This window comes from Oncorhynchus clarkii, unplaced genomic scaffold, assembly GCF_045791955.1.
Source record: "Oncorhynchus clarkii lewisi isolate Uvic-CL-2024 unplaced genomic scaffold, UVic_Ocla_1.0 unplaced_contig_9954_pilon_pilon, whole genome shotgun sequence".
NCBI classification, from domain to species: domain Eukaryota; kingdom Metazoa; phylum Chordata; class Actinopteri; order Salmoniformes; family Salmonidae; genus Oncorhynchus; species Oncorhynchus clarkii.
The window spans coordinates 12,109-34,922 of record NW_027259218.1 but is presented as its reverse complement, the minus strand read 5'-3'; the positions used below and the strand labels follow the sequence as shown (position 1 = coordinate 34,922).

The window sequence follows — 22,814 nt, the reverse complement described above, 5'->3', positions numbered from 1 at the left end:
GAAACCTTGGACAGAGTTCAGTGTCAGACAGATGTTGCAGGAGCTTTGCGTGATCTACTGGATCAAGCGGGCTCGCGGGCCTCTTGGAGACAGGCCCTTTATATTCTAATCCGACAGTACCACATGTTCTGTAAACTCCAGGCTGAGAGGCTGAAAGTAAGACACAACAGAATCACACAGCATCAAAGATCCATTATCAGCGTTCCCTCGGCTCAGTCTGGCCTCAAACTTTAACGGTAACATTCAACACTGACAGATGTTTGATAGTGGCAGTTAAACAGTTCAAAGGTCAGTACTTAGTTACAGTAAATGCAGGAGAGGATTGACTCAAATCAGTTCCCATTACAGTCATAGTTAGAAAGTCCCAATGTTCTTCATGGTGATGCAGGTAGGCCTTTATACTACAGATGGACTTTGGAGACAAATATGTGGTTCAATTAGACCATAAAGACAAATGTTTTTTAATGAAAACGACCACAGGGGGTCTTTTAAGCCATAGTGTATGATCGCAGTGCCAGAAAGGAAAATAAACAGCCAAGCAATAGTGTCAGTTCCTCTGAGTCATGTTAATGTCTATATCTCTGGCTTTTCTTATTGGAAAATAATAAACAGATTAGGAAGAAAAGGGGGGGGTGTGACTCATTCATCTCTGGCGTTGCGTTTAAAGCCTGATGTTTTAAAGCCTGTGGTTTGCCACCACTGGCAGAGTGAGGTAGGGGTGTGTGAGACTTTCTTACTGTCCTGTCTCCTCACATCATGTCCAAGTCCACCTTCTCTGTTCACTGCAGCCTCAAAGAGAGCAGTGACCGAAATTGCACCCTGTCACTTTCAGCTCCCACACCTCCAGTTTGTGTGGACCTGTTCCTCCGTCTTGTCCTCCCTCAGGCCTTATGGTGGCTACAAGCTTCACACTGTCGATCGATGTGCAGGCATGTGCAAGGGCAGAGTATGCTTTTGGGGGGGCAGCGCACACTTTTGTCCACATCGTCATTGTGTTCCACCCAGAGAGGAAGTCCCCCTTGTGTAGTGTAAATCCACTAGGGTCCTGGGGAACCAGAGTAGCTAACCAAGCAAGAGGGGCCAAGGCACTCTTTTTGACTCTATGTAGCGATGACGTTTGAACTTCCGGATCCGGTGTTATATGCTTTTTGCTTACAAATACTAGCTAGCTATATGTGTATACTAGCTAACTACAGTGCCTTGCGAAAGTATTCGCCCCCCTTGAACTTTGCGACCTTTTGCCACATTTCAGGCTTCAAACATAAAGATATAAAACTGTATTTTTTTGTGAAGAATCAACAACAAGTGGGACACAATCATGAAGTGGAACAACATTTATTGGATATTTCAAACTTTTTTAACAAATCAAAAACTGAAAAATTGTGCGTGCAAAATTATTCAGCCCCTTTACTTTCAGTGCAGCAAACTCTCTCCAGAAGTTCAGTGAGGATCTCTGAATGATCCAATGTTGACCTAAATGACTAATGATGATAAATACAATCCACCTGTGTGTAATCAAGTCTCCGTATAAATGCACCTGCACTGTGATAGTCTCAGAGGTCCGTTAAAAGCGCAGAGAGCATCATGAAGAACAAGGAACACACCAGGCAGGTCCGAGATACTGTTGTGAAGAAGTTTAAAGCCGGATTTGGATACAAAAAGATTTCCAAAGATTTAAACATCCCAAGGAGCACTGTGCAAGCGATAATATTGAAATGGAAGGAGTATCAGACCACTGCAAATCTACCAAGACCTGGCCGTCCCTCTAAACTTTCAGCTCATACAAGGAGAAGACTGATCAGAGATGCAGCCAAGAGGCCCATGATCACTCTGGATGAACTGCAGAGATCTACAGCTGAGGTGGGAGACTCTGTCCATAGGACAACAATCAGTTGTATATTGCACAAATCTGGCCTTTATGGAAGAGTGGCAAGAAGAAAGCCATTTCTTAAAGATATCCATAAAAAGTGTCGTTTAAAGTTTGCCACAAGCCACCTGGGAGACACACCAAACATGTGGAAGAAGGTGCTCTGGTCAGATGAAACCAAAATTGAACTTTTTGGCAACAATGCAAAACGTTATGTTTGGCGTAAAAGCAACACAGCTGAACACACCATCCCCACTGTCAAACATGGTGGTGGCAGCATCATGGTTTGGGCCTGCTTTTCTTCAGCAGGGACAGGGAAGATGGTTAAAATTGATGGGAAGATGGATGGAGCCAAATACAGGACCATTCTGGAAGAAAACCTGATAGAGTCTGCAAAAGACCTGAGACTGGGACGGAGATTTGTCTTCCAACAAGACAATGATCCAAAACATAAAGCAAAATCTACAATGGAATGGTTCAAAAATAAACATATCCAGGTGTTAGAAATGCCAAGTCAAAGTCCAGACCTGAATCCAATCGAGAATCTGTGGAAAGAACTGAAAACTGCTGTTCACAAATGCTCTCCATCCAACCTCACTGAGCTCGAGCTGTTTTGCAAGGAGGAATGGGAAAAAAATTTGGTCTCTCGATGTGCAAAACTGATAGAGACATACCCCAAGCGACTTACAGCTGTAATCGCAGCAAAAGGTGGCGCTACAAAGTATTAACTTAAGGGGGCTGAATAATTTTGCACGCCCAATTTTTCAGTTTTTGATTTGTTAAAAAAGTTTGAAATATCCAATAAGTGTCCCACTTGTTGTTGATTGTTGTTGTTGATTCTTCACAAAAAATACAGTTTTATATCTTTATGTTTGAAGTCTGAAATGTGGCAAAAGGTTGCAAAGTTCAAGGGGGCCGGATACTTTCGCAAGGCACTGTACATAGCTAGCTGTGTGTGTATAGTAACTAGCTACATGGCTAGCTGTGTGTATGCTAGCTAGCTACATAGCTAGCTTTGTGTGAGTACTAGCTAGCTCATAGCTAGCTGTGTGTGAATACTAGCTAGCTCATAGCTAGCTGTGTGTGAATACTAGCTAGCTACATAGCTAGCTGTGTGTGAATACTAGCTAGCTACATAGCTAGCTGTGTGTGAATACTAGCTAGCTACATAGCTAGCTGTGTGTGAATACTAGCTAGCTACATAGCTAGCTGTGTGTGAATACTAGCTAGCTACATAACTAGCTGTGGGTGAATACTAGCTAGCTACATAGCTAGCTGTGTGTGAACGCTAGCTACATAGCTAGCTGTGTGTGAATACTGATTATAATGTAGATTACCGGCTACTTCCTCCTCCTCAATCTTTGTTTCCGCCCACAGAGACGCCCTAATGTTTGTTTTTGTTAATTAGTAGGTTGAGTAGGTTTTGGCAAATGTAACTGCCACTGAGAAGCACCTCGAAAACTTCTCCCTGGTCTTCGGTCAGAGTGGTTGGTAGTAATGCTGATAATAACCTTGGTTTCCTCTCTCTCAAGGTACAACACGCCCCCCTCGAGACGGGGAGGTCCCCGGGGTTGATTACAACTTCCTGTCTGTGGAGGACTTCTTGAACCTTGAGCAGAGTGGAACACTACTGGAAATAGGAACGTTTGAAGGTGAGGATGATGATGCTGGTGGTGTTGGTTTTAGTGATGCTGTGATGAGGATGATGCTGGTGGTGTTGGTTTTAGTGATGCTGTTGATGAGGATGATGCTGGTGGTGTTGGTTTTAGTGATGCGGGTGAGGAGGATGATGATGCTGGTGGTGTTGGTTTTAGTGATGCTGGTGAGGAGGATGAGGATGCTGGGGGTGTTGGTTTTAGTGATGCTGGTGATGCGGATGATGCTGGTGGTGTTGGTTTTAGTGATGCTGTTGATGATGATGATGCTGGGGGTGTTGGTTTTAGTGATGCTGTGATGAGGATGATGCTGGTGGTGTTGGTTTTAGTGATGCTGTTGATGATGATGATGCTGGGGGTGTTGGTTTTAGTGATGCTGGTGATGAGGATGATGCTGGTGGTGTTGGTTTTAGTGATGCTGGTGATGAGGATGATGCTGGTGGTGTTGGTTTTAGTGATGCTGGTGAGGAGGATGATGATGATGCTATGGTACTGTAGGAGTGCAGAAGATAATCTTTCTCTTTTTTGTAAGATTGTATTTAGGATTTCTGACCTGATAATATTTATTTTGATTATTATAATTTATAAAAAATTATACAATACAAAACATACACATACAAACAGATCACAAGGTTATCCTTACCTAGATTAGGACAGTGTACCACAGTGATACGTCTTCTGTCCTGACAGAATCCACCTGTGTGTGTGTGTGTAGTGTTAATCTCCTTGCCACCTGTACTATTGTGTGTTTGGCTCCTTTCTTCCTCCCCCGCAGACAGTGTCAAATACCTGTCCACAGGAGCCGGATGCCTTCCCAATACAAATGTGAGGCAGACCTACTGTACGTAGGTCTCAATGACATGCAGTTGCATTGAGATATGAGTCCAATTCTCATGCCCAACATTTTTTCTTTCCAAAAATTGTGGCGAGACTTTTCAAATCTATTTTCAAGATGATTTTTAAAGATCGGGATTTACAGTTCATCAGTTGTAGATAATGGCATACATTTATAATGTGGTTTTGAGTATGTTGCATTGCATTGTGGATGGTATTTGCTTATCAATGGGTTTTACAGGAAATAAACTTAAGCAACAGATCTGATACTGACCAGTGATAAGCCAGCCATTTGAATGTATACTTTAACAAGGTAAAGTTCTCTGAGCCGGCCCGTTGTCTTATGTTTGTATGCTCCCAGCTCCCTCTCAGTCCAAAACAACACTGACTAGGGAAAAAAGCCTGCTTTTCCTGCAGCTGCTTATTTCCACCATTTCAGGACTCTTTGTGCTCTGCCATTGTCTCTCTTTCCACTGCATTGAGATTTTATAGATCCCCTCCCCGCTATCTTTCTGGATCTATCTCTCTGTTCTCTACCTCTCTGTCCTCTATCTCTCTGTCCTCTATCTCTCTGTGTTCTATCTCCCGCTCCCTCCCCCTCCTTCTCTCACCCTCCCTCCCTCCCCCTCTCTCAATTTCAATTCAATTTAAGGGGCTTTATTGGCATATGTTTACATTGCCAAAGCAAGTGAAATAGATAATAAACAAAAGTGAAATAAACAACAGTAAATGTCATTATGTCTATATACAGTGTTGTAACGATGAGCAAATAGTTACAAAAGGGAAAATAAATCTAGGTTATATTTATAATGGTGTTTGGTCTTCACTGGCTGCCCTTTTCGTGTGGAAACAGGTCACAAATCTCGATGCTGTGATTTCACCCAGTAGATATGGGAGTTTATCAAAATTGGATTTGTTTTCTAATTCTTTGTGCATCTGTGCAATCTGAGGGAAATGTGTATCTCTGAAATGGTCATACATTTGGCAGGAGGTTAGGAAGTGCAGCTCAGTTTCCACCTCATTTTGTGGGCAGTGTGCACATAGCCTGTCTTCTCTTGAGGGCCAGGTCTGCCTACTTTTCTCAATAGTAAGGCTATGCTCACTGAGTCTGTACATAGTGAAGCATTCCTTCATTTTGGGTCAGTTACGGTGATCAGGTATTATGCCACTAAGGACTCTCTGTTTAGCATTCTAGTCTGCTCAGCTTTTTTCCAATGTGTAATTCTCTTTTTGTTTTCTCATGATTTGTTTGGGTCTAATTGTGTTGCTGTCCTGTGATCCGGTGGGGTCTGTTTGTGTTTGTGCTTAGGGGACTCTTCTCTAGGTTCATATCAAATTTTATTGGTCACATACACATATTTAGCAGATGTTATTGCGGGTGCAGTGATATTCTTGTCTCTGTAGGTGTAGGGGATGGCATTGTTATGGAAGGTTTGGGAATCGCTTCCTTTTAGGTGGTTGTAGAATTTAATGTCTCTTTTCTGGATTTTGATCATTAGCAGGTGTCGGCCTATTTCTGCTCTGCATGCATGATTTGCTGTTTTACGTTGTAGACAGAGGATATTTGTGCAGAATTCTGCATGCAGAGGTTCAATTTAGTGTTTGTCCCATTTTGTGAATTCTTGGTTGGTGAGCGGACCCCAGACCTCACAACCATAAAGGGCAATGAGTTCTATAACTGATTAAAAATACTTGAATGTTGTGTTACGTTTGATGGCATAGGCCTTACTTGCCTTGTCTCTCAGATCGTTCACAACTTTGTGGAAGTTACCTGTCGCGCTGATGTAATTTTTTTTGTGTGCTCTAGGGCAACGGTGTCTAGATGGAATTTGTATTTGTGGTCTTGGCAACTGGACCTTTTTTGTAACACCATCATATTTTGTCTTACTGAGATGTACTGTCAGGGCCCAGGTCTGTCAGGGCCCAGGTCTGTCAGGGCCCAGGTCTGTCAGGGCCCAGGTCTGTCAGGGCCCAGGTCTGGCAGAATCTGTGCAGAAGATCTAGGTGCTGCTGTAGGCCCTACTTGGTTGGGGACAGAAGCACCAGATCATCAGCAAACAGTAAACATTTGGCTTCAGATTCTAGTAGGGAGAGGCCGGTGCTCTCTCTCTCCCTTCCTCTCTCCTTCCCCCCCTCCCTCTCTCCCTCCCCCTCCCTCTCCATCCCCTTCCTGTCCACACCCCTCCCTCTCCCTCCCTCCCCTTCCCTCCCTCCCTGTCCCTCACCCCCTACCACTTCCTATCTCCCCCTCCCTCCCTCCCTCCCTCCCTCCCTCCCTCCCTCCCTCCCTCCCTCCCTCCCTCCCCATCCCCCTACCACTTCCTATCTCCCCCTCCCTCTCTCCCTCCCCGTTCCTCTCTCCTTCTCCCTCCCTCTCTTCTCCCTCTCTCTCTCCCTCTCCCTCCCCCTCCATCTCTTTCTCAGGCATGCTAATGTCCCTGTTGTTGCCTAGGTAACTATTATGGGACGCCTAAGCCGCCGAGGCAGCCCGTGGTTGGGACAGTGATTCTCAGTGATGCTGTGCTCCTCAACGGCCCTCCAGGCTCCCAGCAGTCCACTCCCAAGCGCACCAAGTCCTACAATGACATGCAAAACGCCCAAGTAGTACCTGCTGACTACGAGGATGACGACCAGGCCACAGAAATGAACAACAGTTTTACAGGTATGTCATTTTACATGCCGTCAGACAATTACACATAGACTACCACTACCAAACCAGGCGGCTGTTCAATGGGGGATGTGTGTGTTTGGGGTGTGGGTGAGTTGTGTGTGTGCTCATTTCTACGCACATGTTTGAAAGCATGTGTGAGGGAGAGTGTGTATCTGCGTTTGTGCTCTCCACTCTTCTGCCCTGTGTTGCTGGGTGTCTCTCGCTTTCTCTCTTTCTCTTGTTCTCTCTCTCGCTCCCTCCATCTTTCTCTCTTGTTTTCTCTCTCTCTCGCGCCATCTTTCCCTCTCTCTCACTCTCTCACTCTCTTCCTCTCTCTCTCACTCTTCCTCTCTTTCTCTCTCTCAACAACACTTTGTGAATAGTTTTTTAGGCATAATGTCTGACTGAGTTTGAAATATCACTTGTGTTAATGTGTTAGCCCGGACTGGAGAGTTTGTGAGACAGTCAGTCAGTTCCTAGATGGAGTTTTTTTTCTCCTTCTATGCTCACTCTGTGTGTCCTGCCAGTCTGTCAGAGTGGTGAATTAGCGTTTGATCACCCCTGAAAGGCTCACGGAAGTGAGAGAGGGATGATGAAGTCAGGGAGGGCAAGATAGAGGGGGGTTTAAGAGAAATAGAGGCTGACTGCATGTTCATTATAGTCATTGGGCCCCATTCCTTTGGACTAGCAGGCAGGGGGTTTACAGAGGGAGGGAGAGAAAGTTAAGAAAGGAAAAATGTTTAGCAGTCGTGAACCATAGTATATACTTTTGTTGCTGTTGGTTTTAGTAGTCCTATATTGCACACAGTACTCTTAGCATAAATTGTCTTATCATTCCACCCTTAGAGTCCCACATTCCTGTTACAGCAGGAAACATAAACCTCCTCTCTCTGTTTTGTTCTGTGTTGTCGTGCTCCTTACTTTCCCAGGATCCTTAGTTCGTAGTCTCTTCCCCTCTCCCTTGTTGTGCACAGGTAACCCTAGCGACCAGGACGAGAGCTGCCGCGGTGTTCTACGGCCGTACCCCGCGCGCGAGAACGCTCCGTCCTATGGTCTGAACAACGTGGCCGCATCCACCTCGGACAGCGGGCAGCAGACACACGCCCAGCCCCAGGCCTCCCCAGAAGACCCCCTAGGACCCCTGCCAGGCAACTGGGAGATGGCCTACACCGAGAACGGAGAAGTCTACTTTATAGAGTACGTATAATATACCCTAAATCCTATCCTAAATCCCTATGGCCTGTACCTTAGCTTACACCGAGAACGGAGAAGTCTACTTTATATATATACCCTAAATCCTATCCTAAATCCCTATGGCCTGTACCTTAGCTTACACCGAGAACGGAGAAGTCTACTTTATAGAGTACGTATAATATACCCTAAATCCTATCCTAAATCCCTATGGCCTGTACCTTAGCTTACACCGAGAACGGAGAAGTCTACTTTATAGAGCATGTATAATATACATTACACGACCAAAAGTATGTGGACACCTGCTCGTCAAACATCTCATTCCAAAATCATGGGCAGTAATATGGAGTTGGTCCCCCCTTTGCTGCTATAACAGCCTCCACTCTTCTGGAAAGGATTTCCACTAGATGTTGGAACATTTCTGCGGGGACTTGCTTTAATTTAGCCACAAGAGCGTTAGGGAGGTCGGGCACTCATGTTGGGCGATTAGGCCTGGCTCGCAGTCAGCGTTCCAATTCATCCGAAAGGTGTTTGATGGGGTTAAGGTCAAGGCTCTGAAGGCCAGTCAAGTTCTTCCAAACTGATCTTGACAAACCATTTCAATATGGAACTCGCTTTGTGCATGGAGGCATTGTCATGCCGAAACAGCAAAGGGATGGTCTAGAATGTCATTGTATGCCGTAGCGTTAAGATTTCACTGCAACTAAGGGGCCTAGCCCGAACCATGAAAAATAGCCCCAGACCATTATTCCTCCTCCAACAAACTTTGCGATTGGCTCTATGCATTTAGGCAGGTAGTGGCCTCCTAGCATCCGCCAAACGCAGATTCGTCCGTCTGACTGCCAGATGGTGAAGCATGATTCATCACTCCAGAGTACATGTTTCCACTGCTCCAGAGTACAATGGTGGTGAGCTTTACACCACTCTAGCCAACGCTTGACATTGCACGTGGTGATCTTAGGCTTGTGTGTGGCTGTTCAGCCATGGAAACCCATTTCATGAAGTTCCCGACAACAGTTATTGTGCTGACATTGTTTCCAGAGGCAGTTTGGAACTCGGTAGTGAGAGTTGCAACCGAGGACAGCCGATTTGTACGCGCTTCAGCACTCAGCGGTACCGTTCTGTGAGCTTGTGTGGCCTACCACTTCGTGGCTGAGCCGTTGTTGCTCCTAGATGTTTCCACTTCACAATAGCTGCACTTACAGTTGACCGGGGAAGCTCTAGCAGGGCAGAAATTTGATAAACTGACTTGTTGGAAAGGTGGCATCCTATGACGGCGCCAAGTTGAAAGTCACTGAGCTCTTCAGTAAAGCCATTCTACTGCCAGTGTTTGTCTATGGAGATTGCATTGCCGTGTGCTCGATTGTATACACCTGTCAGCAATTTAAAAAATAATGATAAGACATGAAATAGTAAGTTACACAATAGGAATAAAATACACAAGAATGGAGCAATATACAGGGAGCACCAGTACCAGATCAATGTGGAGCTATATACAGGGACTACCAGTACCAGATCAATGTGGAGCTATATACAGGGAGCACCAGTACCAGATCAATGTGGAGCTATATACAGGGAGCACCAGTAGCAGATCAATGTGGAGCTATATACAGGGAGTACCAGTCCCAGATCAATGTGGAGCTATATACAGGGAGCACCAGTACCAGATCAATGTGCAGAGGTTACGAGGCATTTGAGGTAGATATGTACATGAAGGCAGGGTAAAGTGACTAGGCATCAGGATAGATAATAATAATAATAATAAGGTATTTGAGGTAGATATGTACATTAAGGCAGGGTAAAGTGACTAGGCATCAGGATAGATAATAATAATAATAATAAGGTATTTGAGGTAGATATGTACATTAAGGCAGGGTAAAGTGACTAGGCATCAGGATAGATAATAATAATAAGGTATTTGAGGTAGATATGTACATTAAGGCAGGGTAAAGTGACTAGACATCAGGATAGATAATAATAATAAGGTATTTGAGGTAGATATGTACATTAAGGCAGGGTAAAGTGACTAGGCATCAGGATAGATAATAATAAGGTATTTTTTATTTAAAAAAATATTTAACCTTTATTTAACCAGGTAGGCTAGTTGAGAAAAAGTTCTCATTTGCAACTGTGACCTGGCCAAGATAAAGCAAAGCAGTTCGACACATACAACAACACAGAGTTACACATGGAGTAAACAAACATACAATCAATAATGCAGTAGAAAAGTCTATATACAGCATGTGCAAATGAGGTAGGATAAGAGAGGTAAGGCAATAAATAGGCCATGGTGGTGAAGTAATTACAATATAGCAATTAAACACTGGAATGGTAGATGTGCAGAAGATGAATGTGCAAGTTGAGATACTGGGGTGCAAAGGAGGAACATACATAAATAAATACAGTATGGGGTTGAGGAAGATTGGATGGGCTATTTACAGATGAGCTATGTACAGGTGCAGTGCTCAGCTTAAAGCTAGTGAGGGGGGTAAGAGTCTCCAACTTCAGAGATTTTTGCAGTTCGTTCCAGTCATTGACAGCAGAGAACTGGAAGGAGAGGCGGCCAAAGTAAGAATTGGCTTTGGGGGTGACCAGTGAGATATACCTGCTGGTGTGAGTGCTACGGGTGGGTGCTGCTATGGTGACCAGTGAGCTGAGATAAGGCGGGGCTTTACCTAGCAGAGACTTGTAGATGACCTAGAGCCAGTGGGTTTGGCGACTAGTATGAAGCGAGGGCCAGCCAACGAGATCATACAGGTCGCAGTGGTGGGTAGTGTATGGGGCTTTGGTGACAAAACAGATGGCACTGTGATAGACTGCATCCAATTCGTTGAGTAGAGTGTTGGAGGCTATTTTGTAAATGACATCGCCGAAGTCAAGGATCGGTAGGATGGTCTGTTTTACGAGGGTATGTTTGGCAGCATGAGGGAAGGATGCTTTGTTGCGAAATAGGAAGCCGATTCTAGATTTAATTTTGGATTGGAGATGTTTAATGTGATTCTGGAAGGAGAGTTTACAGTCTAACCAGACACTTAGGTATTTGTAGTTGTCCACATATTCTTAGTCAGAACTGTCCAGAGTAGTGATGCTGGATGGGCGGGCAGGTGCGGTCAGCGATCAGATGAAGAGCATGCATTTAGTTTCACTTGCATTTAAGAGCAGTTGGAGGCCACGGAAGGAGAGTTGTATGGCATTGAAGCTCATCTGAAGGTTAGTTAAGGTGTCCAACGAAGGGCCAGAGGTATACAGAATGGTGTCGTCTGCGTAGAGGTGGATCAGAGAATCACCAGCAGCGAGAGCGACATCATTGATGTTTACAGAGAAGAGAGTCGGCCCGAGAATTGAACCCTGTGGCACACCCATAGAGACTGCCAGAGGTCCGGACAACAGGCCCTCCGATTTGACATACTGAACTCTATCGGAGAAGTAGTTGGTGAACCAGGCGAGGCAATCATTTGAGAGACCAAGGCCAATAAGAATGTTGTGATTGACAGAGTCGAAAGCCTTAGCCAGGTCGATGAATACGGCTCCCCAGTAATGTCTCTTATCGATGGCGGTTATGATATCGTTTAGGACCTTGAGCGTGGCTGAGGTGCACCCATGACCAGCTCTGAAACCAGATTGCATAGCGGAGAAGGTACATTGAGATTCAAAATGGTCAGTAATCTGTTTGTTAACTTGGCTTTCAAAGATCTTAGAAAGGTAGGGTAGAATAGATCTGGTCTGTAGCAGTTTGGATCTAGAGGGTTTCCCCCTTTGAAGAGGGGGATGACCACGGCAGCTTTCCAATCCATGGGAATCTCAGACAATACGAAAGAGAGGTTGAACAGGCTAGTAATAGGGGTTGCAATAATTTCTTTAGATTATTTTAGAAAGAGAGGGTCCAGATTGTCTTGCCCAGCTGATTTGTAGGGGTCCAGATTTTGCAGCTCTTTCAGAACATCAGCCATCTGGATTTGGGTGAAGGAGAAGTGGGGGAGGTTTGGGCGAGTTGCTGTGGGGAGCACAGGGCTGTTGACCGGCGTAGGGGTAGCCAGGTGGAAAGCATGGCCAGTCGTGGAAAAATGCTTATTGAAATTCTCAATTATTGTGGATTTATCGGTAGTGACAGTGTTTCCTAGCCTCAGTGCAGTGGGCAGCTGGGAGGAGGTGCTCTTATTATAGACTTTACAGTGTCCCATAACTATTTTGAGTTTGTGCTACAGGATGCAAATTTCTGTTTGAAAAAGCTAGTCAAGGGCTATATATATTCCTAGTTCTCATTTTTTTGAATGGGGCATGCTTATTTAAGATGGTGAGGAAGGCACTTTTAAAGAATAACCAGCCATCCTCTACTGACAGGATGAGGTCAATGTCATTCCAGGATACCCCGGCCAGGTCAATTAGAAAGGCCTGTTCGCAGAAGTGTTTTAGGGAGCGTTTGACAGTGATGAGGGGTGGTCGTTTGACTGCAGACCCATTATGGATGCAGGCAATGAGGCAGTGATCGCTGCGATTGTGGTTGAAAACTGCAGAGGTGTATTTGGAGGGCGAGTTAGTTAGGATGATATCTATCATGGTGCCCATGTTTACGGATTTGGGGTGGTACCTGGTAGGTTCATTGATAATTTGTGTGAGATTGAGGGCATCAAGCTTAGATATGTACATGAAGGCAGGGTAAAGTGACTAGGCATCAGGATAGATAATAATAATAAGGTATTTGAGGTAGATATGTACATTAAGGCAGGGTAAAGTGACTAGGCATCAGGATAGATAATAATAAGGTATTTGAGGTAGATATGTACATGAAGGCAGGGTAAAGTAACTAGACATCAGGATAGATAATAATAAGGTATTTGAGGTAGATATGTACATGAAGGCAGGGTAAAGTAACTAGACATCAGGATAGATAATAATAAGGTATTTGAGGTAGATATGTACATGAAGGCAGGGTAAAGTAACTAGACATCAGGATAGATAATAATAAGGTATTTGAGGTAGATATGTACATGAAGGCAGGGTAAAGTAACTAGACATCAGGATAGATAATAATAAGGTATTTGAGGTAGATATGTACACGAAGACAGGGTAAAGTAACTAGACATCAGGATAGATAATATTTAGAATACAATTAAGAACAGAGTAGCAGCAGCATATGATGAGTGTAAAAGTGTGTGTGTGTGTATATATGTTTGTCTGTGTTGTGTCAGTATGCGTGTGTATGTTAAGTGTGTGTGCATGTGTATTGTTTGACTGTGTGAGTGCGTTTGTATATAGTGTGTGTATATAAAGTCTAGTGAATGTGTATATAAAGCCTAGTGAGTGTGTATATGGTGTGTGTATATAAACTCTAGTGAGTGTGCGTAGTAGGGTCAGTGTAAGATGGATTCAGTGCAGACAGTTTGGGTACCATTAATTGACTACTTAGCAGTCGGGCTATTTAGCAGTCTTATGGCTTGAGGGTAGCAGAGGTCTCTGCGCCTGTCGGTCCGAGAGCCGATGCTCCGGTGTCGTTGCCAGACAGTAGCAGAGTGAACAGTCTATGGCTTGGTATCGTTGCCAGACAGTAGCAGAGTGAACAGTCTATGGCTTGGTTGGCTGGAGTCTTTGGCAATTTTTTGGGCCTTCCTCTGATACCACCTGAGTATAGAGGTCCTGGATGGCAGGGAGCTCGGGCCCAATGATGTACTGGGCTGTCTGAACCACCCATAGTGTACATATTCACCCTATACCCTATGTAAGTACCGTTAGCATACACTGAGAATGGAGAGGTCTACTTCATAGACTACATACCCTATATACTCTCTGTTCTGTATCCCACTATTATCCCTCCCTCCCCTCCCCCAGAAAGGCCTGTCAGTGCTCTCCAGGCTGTTAATCTTCTATAGTCTGATCTCCTTAGAGATCACAGGCAGATCAGATCACCTGACCACCTCAATGAAGCACAGCCCTCTGCCCTCAGACCAACACACAGAGCTGGGTCTGCCTGCTTGTCTGCCTGCCTGGCTGGGAGAGGATGATGAAATGGCTTTGTGCATTCAACACCTGCATGTTGGTCTGCTTTAGGATTGACAGGAAAGCTTGTAGTGGTGACGTTGAGGATACAGCTACCTATTCTAGACAATATGTCGACAATGACCCCTTCCAACCCTTTTGTCTGTGTTTCTCAGTGGGGGAGAAGTCTTTTTGGTGTTGCGTTAATCTCTGTTTGGTTTTACTTGCTTGTTGACAAGCCTATTGACTTTAACCCCTTACATCCTTGTGCTGATGAGATCATTGGTCTTTTGTTAGCTTTTAGTGCTCATCACCTTGACTTTAGAGCCAGTCTTTAACAGCTCTGTGTGTTTGTTGTTTCCTCAGCCACAACACAAAGACCACATCGTGGATTGACCCTCGCTGTCTGGAGAAACCTCTAAAACCTCTGGAAGAGTGTGAGGATGATGGTAAGCCAGGCCCTGTGTGTGTGTGTGTGTGTGTGTGTGTGAGAGAGAGAGAGAGAGAGAGAGAGAGAGAGAGAGAGAGAGAGAGAGAGAGAGAGAGAGAGAGAGAGAGAGAGAGAGAGAGAGAGAGAGAGAGAGAGAGAGAGAGAGAGAGAGAGAGAGAGAGAGAGAGAGAGAGAGAGAGAGAGAGAGAGAGAGAGAGAGAGAGAGAGAGAGAGAGAGAGAGAGAGTTTCACTCATTTCTGTGATCTATTGTTTACCTCCTAATCTTGCACCATGTTGATGGTATCAGAAGGTGGTGCCACTGAGCTCATATCTATCTATATATGATAAAGTCTGTTTCTATACACTGGTCCCATTATTACCACGACAATGTTTTGATACCTTAGTCAAATTGGAAAGAGGTTATTTTTGAGATTGGCTTTCCATCTAAGGAATTGTGTAATAGTTCCTTTGAAGATGTTTTTATTATTATTATTTATTTGTTACACCACTGTGTACATTGTACATTTTCAAATAAATATCTATGCAACAATGTTAGATTCATTTTGTTCAGGAACATACAAGTAACGATATAGATGTCTGTGTGAAAGTTCAGAAGAAATTCTTCGACCAATATCAGAAATGGCACCACCATGTGGCCATTTAGATAACTGTCATGTGTCATCTCTTAGTTCCATACATCATTGATTTTAGGGATTACGGTGCATCTATGTTTCAGTAAATACTGATTTGGTTACTTAAATATTTCTATTTCTCCCTCCTTGTCTTTCTCTCTAATATTACTTTACTGTCTCTCCTTATTTTCCTTTCTGTGTCATTCTTTCACCCAATCAACCACCCTTTCTGTTTCATCCTGCTCTCTTCACCGTGGAGAAGAAGGGGTACATACGGAGGAGCCGGACAATGAGCTAGGTATGCCCCTTTATTCTCTCACTCTCTCACTCTGTTTCTGTCGTTGCATTTCTATCGGCTGTGTATTGGTGAGGGTTATGGTGACTCTCAATCTTTTCTTTCTATACTGTTAATCAATAACATTTGATTTGAAAAGTGTTTTATACGAAACCTTGATCTACAATTACTAGATTCTTTCTTACCATGTCACTCATCTATTTGGATGTGTCACGATAATCGTATAATTTGGCTCCTATATTCACTTAATTAACGCGGTGTACTGCTTGCTTCTAACTGAGTGAGTGATTTCCTTTTTATGCAGGAGACACATTAGGAAGGTGTTTGATTTGACGTCTCAGGTTGCCCTCCGTAGTTACGGCTGCTCCACAGACTAGACTATTTGGCAGAAACAGAAAGGCTCCTGAAAGGGAACGCAATCTCTGACTCTTTCAGGGCTCTGAGTCTCGGGCCTATGAGCTCCTTTTACGTCTGGCACATCAGAAGCAGGCAGTGTATGATTATCGATTGTGAAAGCCAGCCTGCTCCAAAGTGTTTTTGTCGGTGTTCACAGCAGCCCACGCTAACACATTGCGCTAATGTCTTTGTATGAAATCAAATACGGTGAGGAGGAGAATGAGATGCTAACGCTTTATTGGGAGTGTCAGCTTAATAGTCTCTCTGTCAGACAATTCCCTTTGAGCGCCGATGCAGCCGAGCGTGTGCACGTGTACGGGCTTGTGTGCGCATGCTGGAGGAGGCAGTGTTTGAAAGATATACTGAAACACGGTAACATCTGCAGTGAACACATAGCCAGAAACTGCATGTAGATGACCAGTTATGTAAAGTACAATCATACAGATGCATGATGTTGGCTCTCTGCATTGTCGTGAATGTCTTCTGACTCCCCCGAGTCATGCAGACTGTCGTGGAGACTGTCGTGGAGACTGTCGTGCAGACTGTCGTGTAGACTGTTGGGCCAATGTGATTTTTGTCTGAACGTGCTGAGAATATTGTAATGTTTATTTCTATAAAGATGTCCATTGAAAGCAGATATGCAATTTGTTGACACCACAACACAGTACCGACTTAGATGCACATTATCCCGAATGCTAATCAATAAAAATGTCTGTTAAATCGCTGCTCTATTTTGCTTGTTTACAGCGGTTCATTTCACAGGTAGGCTCTCTTGTATTCTTACATCACCAACATTTGGAGAATAAAGTCACTAACATGGTCTGTTTTAAAACGTGGCCCAACTCTCTTAATATATGGTTCTGGACTGGCCTATAAGTACTGGCCTGCTGGCTACGTTCACTTGTCTGAGGCGTGCAATTGTGTCCATCTATCAGCTGTTTGTAGCTGTTGATAATGTAGAAAACAACCTGGTTCTGTTCTGAAGACAGAGACAGATATGAGCAGGCTGGGTCTGACTGGATGAATAGTAAATCTAGTAGGTGGGAGCGGTCAAGCTCTGTAGTCTCATTTAGTTCAGAATCTCCCCTGACAGCTGACTGTGTGTGTAGCCTGTCTGTGTGTAGCCTGTGTGTGTGTGTGTAGCCTGTGTGTGCCTCGCTCAGTGAGGTAGAGGGAGTAGTTTGACTCCATATTAGATATCTGCACCGTGGCCCACTGACTGTACTGAGTCATGACAGGTAAACATAGATTCACTTCAGAGTTGGTTTACACACCTGGGAGACCTTGAATAGAGCACAGCGTCATCCTCTGAAGTACTTCCTGAAGGAGAACACTGCCTTAATGAATGTGTCATTACAGTGATCTAACATTGCTTTTCCTTCTCTGTTTCAGAGCTGCCTGCTGGATGGGAGAAGATAGATGACCCAGTGTATGGGGTTTACTACGTAGAGTAAGTTGGAACACCTCACGCTTCATCTCTTTTCACATGCCTCTCATTAACCCCACAATAATTCATACGACGGAATACATCAGCATTTTCATGAAGTTTCAGTTGAACTAGCATTTTCTCTCAGCCTCTCGTCAGACCGTTTCTACATTCTGTGTACTATAATTGGTTTGAAGCTACGTAGATGTATCTGAAACCGGACTCCATTTTGTGTAGCCAGTGTGTAGTTTGTGTAGACCTATGAGGTTGTCACGGAGCTGGTGGGATTTACGAGGCTGTGAGCCAGAGGATGTCCAACACTATGTACTGTCATTTATCATGGTGACAATCAATATCCCACACTCATCCTTTCCCTCTCCTCTCTCTCTCTCTCTCTCATCATCAGTCACATCAACAGGAAGACCCAGTATGAGAACCCCATAGTGGAGGCTAAACGCAGGATGCAGCTGGAGCAGCAGCAGCCGCAGCCTCCTGAAGGTGAGCGGTACATTCGAGGTTCGTTTCCTGCCCTGGCACGGCACCATTTCTTTCTTTCTTCACGTCTGTCTCGTCTTGTCACGTCTTGTCTCACGTCTTGTCTCACGTCTTGTCTCACGTCTTGTCTCATGTCTTGTCTCACGTCTTGTCTCACGTCTTGTCTCACGTCTTGTCTCATGTCTTGTCTCACGTCTTGTCTCACGTCTTGTCTCGTGTCTTGTCTCACGTCTTGTCTCACGTCTTGTCTCACGTCTTGTCTCACGTCTTGTCTCACGTCTTGTCTCACGTCTTGTCTCATGTCTTGTCTCACGTCTTGCCTCACGTCTTGTCTCATGTCTTGTCTCATGTCTTGTCTCATGTCTTGTCTCACGCCTTGTCTCATGTCTTGTCACATGTCTTGTCTCACGTCTTGTCTCATGTCTTGTCTCACGTCTTGTCTCATGTCTTGTCTCATGTCTTGTCTCATGTCTTATGTCTTGTCTCATGTCTTGTCTCATGTCTTGTCATGTCTTGTCTCATGTCTTGTCTCATGTCTTGTCATGTCTTGTCTCATGTCTTGTCTCATGTCTTGTCTCTGTCTCGTCACGTCTTGTCACATGTCTTGTCTCATGTCTTGTCTCATGTCTTGTCCTGCACGGTTGGGGTTCATTCTATTTGAAGTCAGCCCAGTTTAAGAATGAAAAGTTAGTTCCTCAGAATTAGAATTTTGATGAATTCTCCTGGATATGAAATGGAATTGACCCCAACCCTTGTCCTGTCCTGTTGGCGTTTGGGTTCCTATTTGTTTGATTAAATATCATTAAAACATCATTTTTTATATTCCTTTCAACACATGAGCCACTGTAGCATTCACTTATTTGTCTTAGAGCTGTGGAAGCCGTCGTCCATGTGCAAACTGCTGCTGATATCATGCGTGCTACGTGTTAGGACCACTGAGACACAATGTAATGATGAAATGGCATGTAATATCAGATGCAATGTTAAAACATCTTTTCAATAAATCTATCTCTTATTGCGTAATTTACTGTGTTAGGTTTTAGTCATTTTAAAGTGTATAGCGTTTATTGATTGTGTACGGTTGTGTGTCAGTGTATGTGTGTGCATGTATTTGTGTGTGTGTGTGTGCTTGCGTGCATCCGTGTGTTTTGTGTCTGTGATTTCACAGTCCCTCTGTGTCTCTCGCTGTACAGAGTGGATAGAGGAACACTCCTCAGCTGGTGCTCCCCTGGCCGTCTATGCCAGTAACCACCTGGAGACATACCGTGACCCACAGGACCCGCCCCCACTGCCCCCTCCCCCGGGAGGGACCAAACGTGAGTGGGGTTACACTTTCTAGACAACACACACACACTTTCAATACCAGGGTCTTGTGCACCACAGACATTTAATTCGCAATCAAATACACCCACAATGTATAGTTTCAGTGACACAAGCATGACCAGACATAGACAGAGGACCCTTGGGATCAAATGTTTCAAGGGCTCAAGCTCTTGAGGAAACAATTACCATATAAGGTTATTAACCTGTCTATCAGCCCACATGCACCACAGTGAATGTTCTGTATATGTTAACTAGCTATGACCAACACACCATGGATGTTGAGCATTCTCTCCTGTCATTCACAGACAGACAGACAGACAGACAGACAGACAGACAGATAGATAGATAGGTAGACAAGTGAAAAGACAGACGGACGGACGGACGGACGGACGGACAGATAGGTAGACAAGTGAAAAGACAGATGGACGGACGGACAGACAGACAGACAGACATAGATAGATAGGTAGACAAGTGAAAAGACAGACAGACAGACAGACAGACAGACAGACAGATAGGTAGACAAGTGAAAAGACGGACGGACGGACGGACGGACGGACGGACGGACAGACAGACAGAGACATAGATAGGTAGACAAGTGAACAGACAGACAGACAGACAGACAGACAGACAGACAGACAGACAGACAGACAGACAGACAGACAGACAGACAGACAGACAGACATAGATAGATAGGTAGACAAGTGAAAAGACAGACAGACAGACAGACAGACAGAGATAGGTAGACAAGTGAAAAGACAGACAGACAGACAGACAGAGATAGGTAGATAAGTGAAAAGACAGACAGACAGAGACAGACATAGATAGGTAAAAACAAGTGAAAAGACAGACAGACAGACAGACAGACATCGATAAGGAGACAAGTGAAAAAACAGACAGACAGACAGACAGACAGACAGACAGACAGACAGACAGACATAGATAGGTAGATAAGTGAAAAGACAGACAGACAGACAGACATCGATAGGTAGACAAGTGAAAAAACAGACAGACAGACAGACAGACAGACAGACATACAGACAGACAGACAGACAGACAGACAGACATCGATAGGTAGACCTAGGTAGACAAGTGAAAAGACAAAGGCAGCTAATGTAACTGACACGGATCGAGACAGATACAAATATGTTCCAAATAATGTTCTCTTCCCTGTGTTCTGTAGGAGGGAAGCCGTTCTTCACACGGAACCCAGCAGAACTGAACGGAACCTTCATCAACACCAAACTGAAGAAGAGCCGCCGTGGGTTCGGCTTTACCGTCGTCGGGGGCGACGAGCCGGATGAGTTCCTCCAGATCAAGAGTCTTGTCCTGGACGGTCCTGCTGCTGTGGATGGGAAGATGGAGACAGGTGCAGTACACTGTCTTAGCCCACAGAGGCCACTGTTTCACACCATTTATACAGAAAGCATTTGCCCCATTCCTAAGGAGGTTGAAGTGATTGTGTAAACTAAGTACTGAACATATTGGAGACATATGGTAATATACTTGCACCCCACATAGCACATTCACTGTGTTACTTACTGTTCTACTAACTGTTACTAATGTGATGTGATAGTGACTGTTCTAGTAACTGTGTTACTAACTGTCCTGTCCGTCTCCGTGTCTTCCTTCTCTAGGTGATGTCATAGTGAGTGTGAATGACATCATCGTGCTTGGCTACACCCACGCCCAGGTGGTGAAGATCTTCCAGTCCATCCCGATCGGCTCCATGGTGGACCTGGCCCTGTGCCGCGGCTACCCCCTGCCCTTTGACCCCGATGACCCCAACACCAGCCTGGTGACCTCCGTGGCCATCCTGGACAAGGAGCCCATCATCGTCAATGGCCAGCAGAGCTATGACTCCCCGTCCAGCCACGGCAGCCAGACCGGAGGCCCCGTTAACGGGATGAGGGAGCCGCGGGCCCTCAGCCCCTCGGCGGAGGTGGCGTCCAATGGCTCACACGGCTACTCCTCCAGCGACGTGGTCACCCTGGCGTCGTCCATCGCCGGGCAGCCCGAGCTGATCACGGTGCACATGGAGAAGGGCGATAAGGGCTTTGGGTTCACAATCGCTGACAGCTTGACGGGTGGGGGTCAGAGGGTGAAGCAGATTGTGGACTACCCCCGCTGCAGGGGCCTGAAGGAGTCAGACATTCTGATGGAGGTGAACAAGAGGAACGTCCAGAACATGACTCACAACCAGGTGGTGGACCTGCTCAGCAAGTGTCCCAGAGGCAGCGAGGTCACCATGCTGGTGCAGAGAGGTACGTAGTCCACTGATTAGGGTCAGGAGGGAGGGAGAGGAGGAAGGACGGAGGGGTGTCTGGTCACCATGCTGGTGCAGTGGGGTACGTAGTCCACTGATTAGGGTCAGGAGGGAGGGAGAGGAGGAAGGACGAGGGGTGTCTGGTCATCATGCTGGTGCAGTGGGGTACATGCTCAACCCAGGGAGGAAGATAGGGGAAGGAGGGAATGAGAGAGGGGGAGGGATTGGTTCGCAGATAAAGACACTTCCACTGGCAAACAGCATGAATAGCTGAGATGTTGAGTGTGTTAGGGGGTAAGTGGGTTTAAGGTTGAATAAAGGAGGTTGTGGATGTTATGTAGAGACGAAACATGAGTGGGTGATCAGATAAGTGAGAGAGGGAATTATGGATGGAAAGGTGGAGAGCATGTCCAGGATGGGAGGAGGAGACAGAGGAGAAGAGAGGAGGATGGTGTTAGGTCAGGGACTCTTATCTGTCCTGATTATGGATGAAGAGTGACTCTGCTGAGATGCTGCTAATCTCCCTGTGTCCTGTCAGCTCATAGGCTCTCCTGCTTTTCTCTCTCTCTCATAGGCTCTCCTGCTTTTCTCTTTCTCTCTCTCTCTCTCTCTCTCTCTGTTCTCACCATTTCTCTCTTATCTTTTCTATTTATTTAACTTATTCTTTATCACTGTCTCTATTCTTTCACTCTTTTTCTCTCATTATCTTTTACTTATTCTCTCTCACTTTGTATCTCCTCGTTTCTCTCTCTATCCCCCCCTCTCCCCTCTCTCTCCCCTCTCCCCTTCTCTCTCACTTTGTATCTCTTGCCCTCTCTCTCCCTCTCTCTCTCACTTTGTATCTCTTGCCCTCTCTCTCCCCTCTCTCTCCCTCTCTCCCACTTTGTATCTCTTGCCCTCTCTCTCCCCCTCTCTCTCCCTCTCTCTCTCACTTTGTATCTCTTGCCCTCTCTCTCCCTCTCTCTCCCTCTCTCCCCTCTCCCCTTCTCGCTCACTTTGTATCTCTTGCCCTCTCTCTCCCCTCTCTCTCCCTCTCTCTCTCACTTTGTATCTCTTGCCCTCTCTCTCCCCCTCTCTCTCACTTTGTATCTCTTGCCCTCTCTCTCCCTGTATCTCTCCCTCTCTCTCTCATCCTCTCCCTCACCCCCCCTCTCTCTCTACCTCTCTCCCTCTCTCCCTTTCTCTCCCTCTCTCTCCCTCTCTCTCCCTTTCTCTCCCTCTCTACCCTCTCTTTAAGCCTGGTCTTTGTCTCTGGCGCTGTGTCTGTGTCTGTGTTGCTTAGATGATAGTTGGGTGTGTTAGTAGTGAGAGGGCTCAGCCAAAGACGCCGTCCTAGCTCTGATCAAAGTGTCTTCTGTTCCAATTAGCTTGGGAGGATACAGA

General features: G+C 45.3%; 1 protein-coding gene across 1 annotated transcript; it reads left to right on the top strand.

Annotated features, from left to right (window-relative positions):
* Window positions 1–885: 885 nt before the first annotated feature.
* LOC139399897 (membrane-associated guanylate kinase, WW and PDZ domain-containing protein 1-like) lies at window positions 886–21,429 on the top strand (the record flags this gene model as incomplete). The annotated part of the gene is made up of 11 exons (XM_071145022.1): window positions 886–1,023; window positions 3,400–3,519; window positions 6,809–7,018; window positions 7,981–8,203; window positions 14,537–14,619; window positions 15,496–15,531; window positions 17,317–17,374; window positions 17,757–17,848; window positions 19,039–19,161; window positions 20,349–20,534; window positions 20,803–21,429. Coding segments are annotated over 11 exons (1,896 nt in total), but the record flags the coding sequence as incomplete, so codon positions are not given.
* Window positions 21,430–22,814: the final 1,385 nt, after the last annotated feature.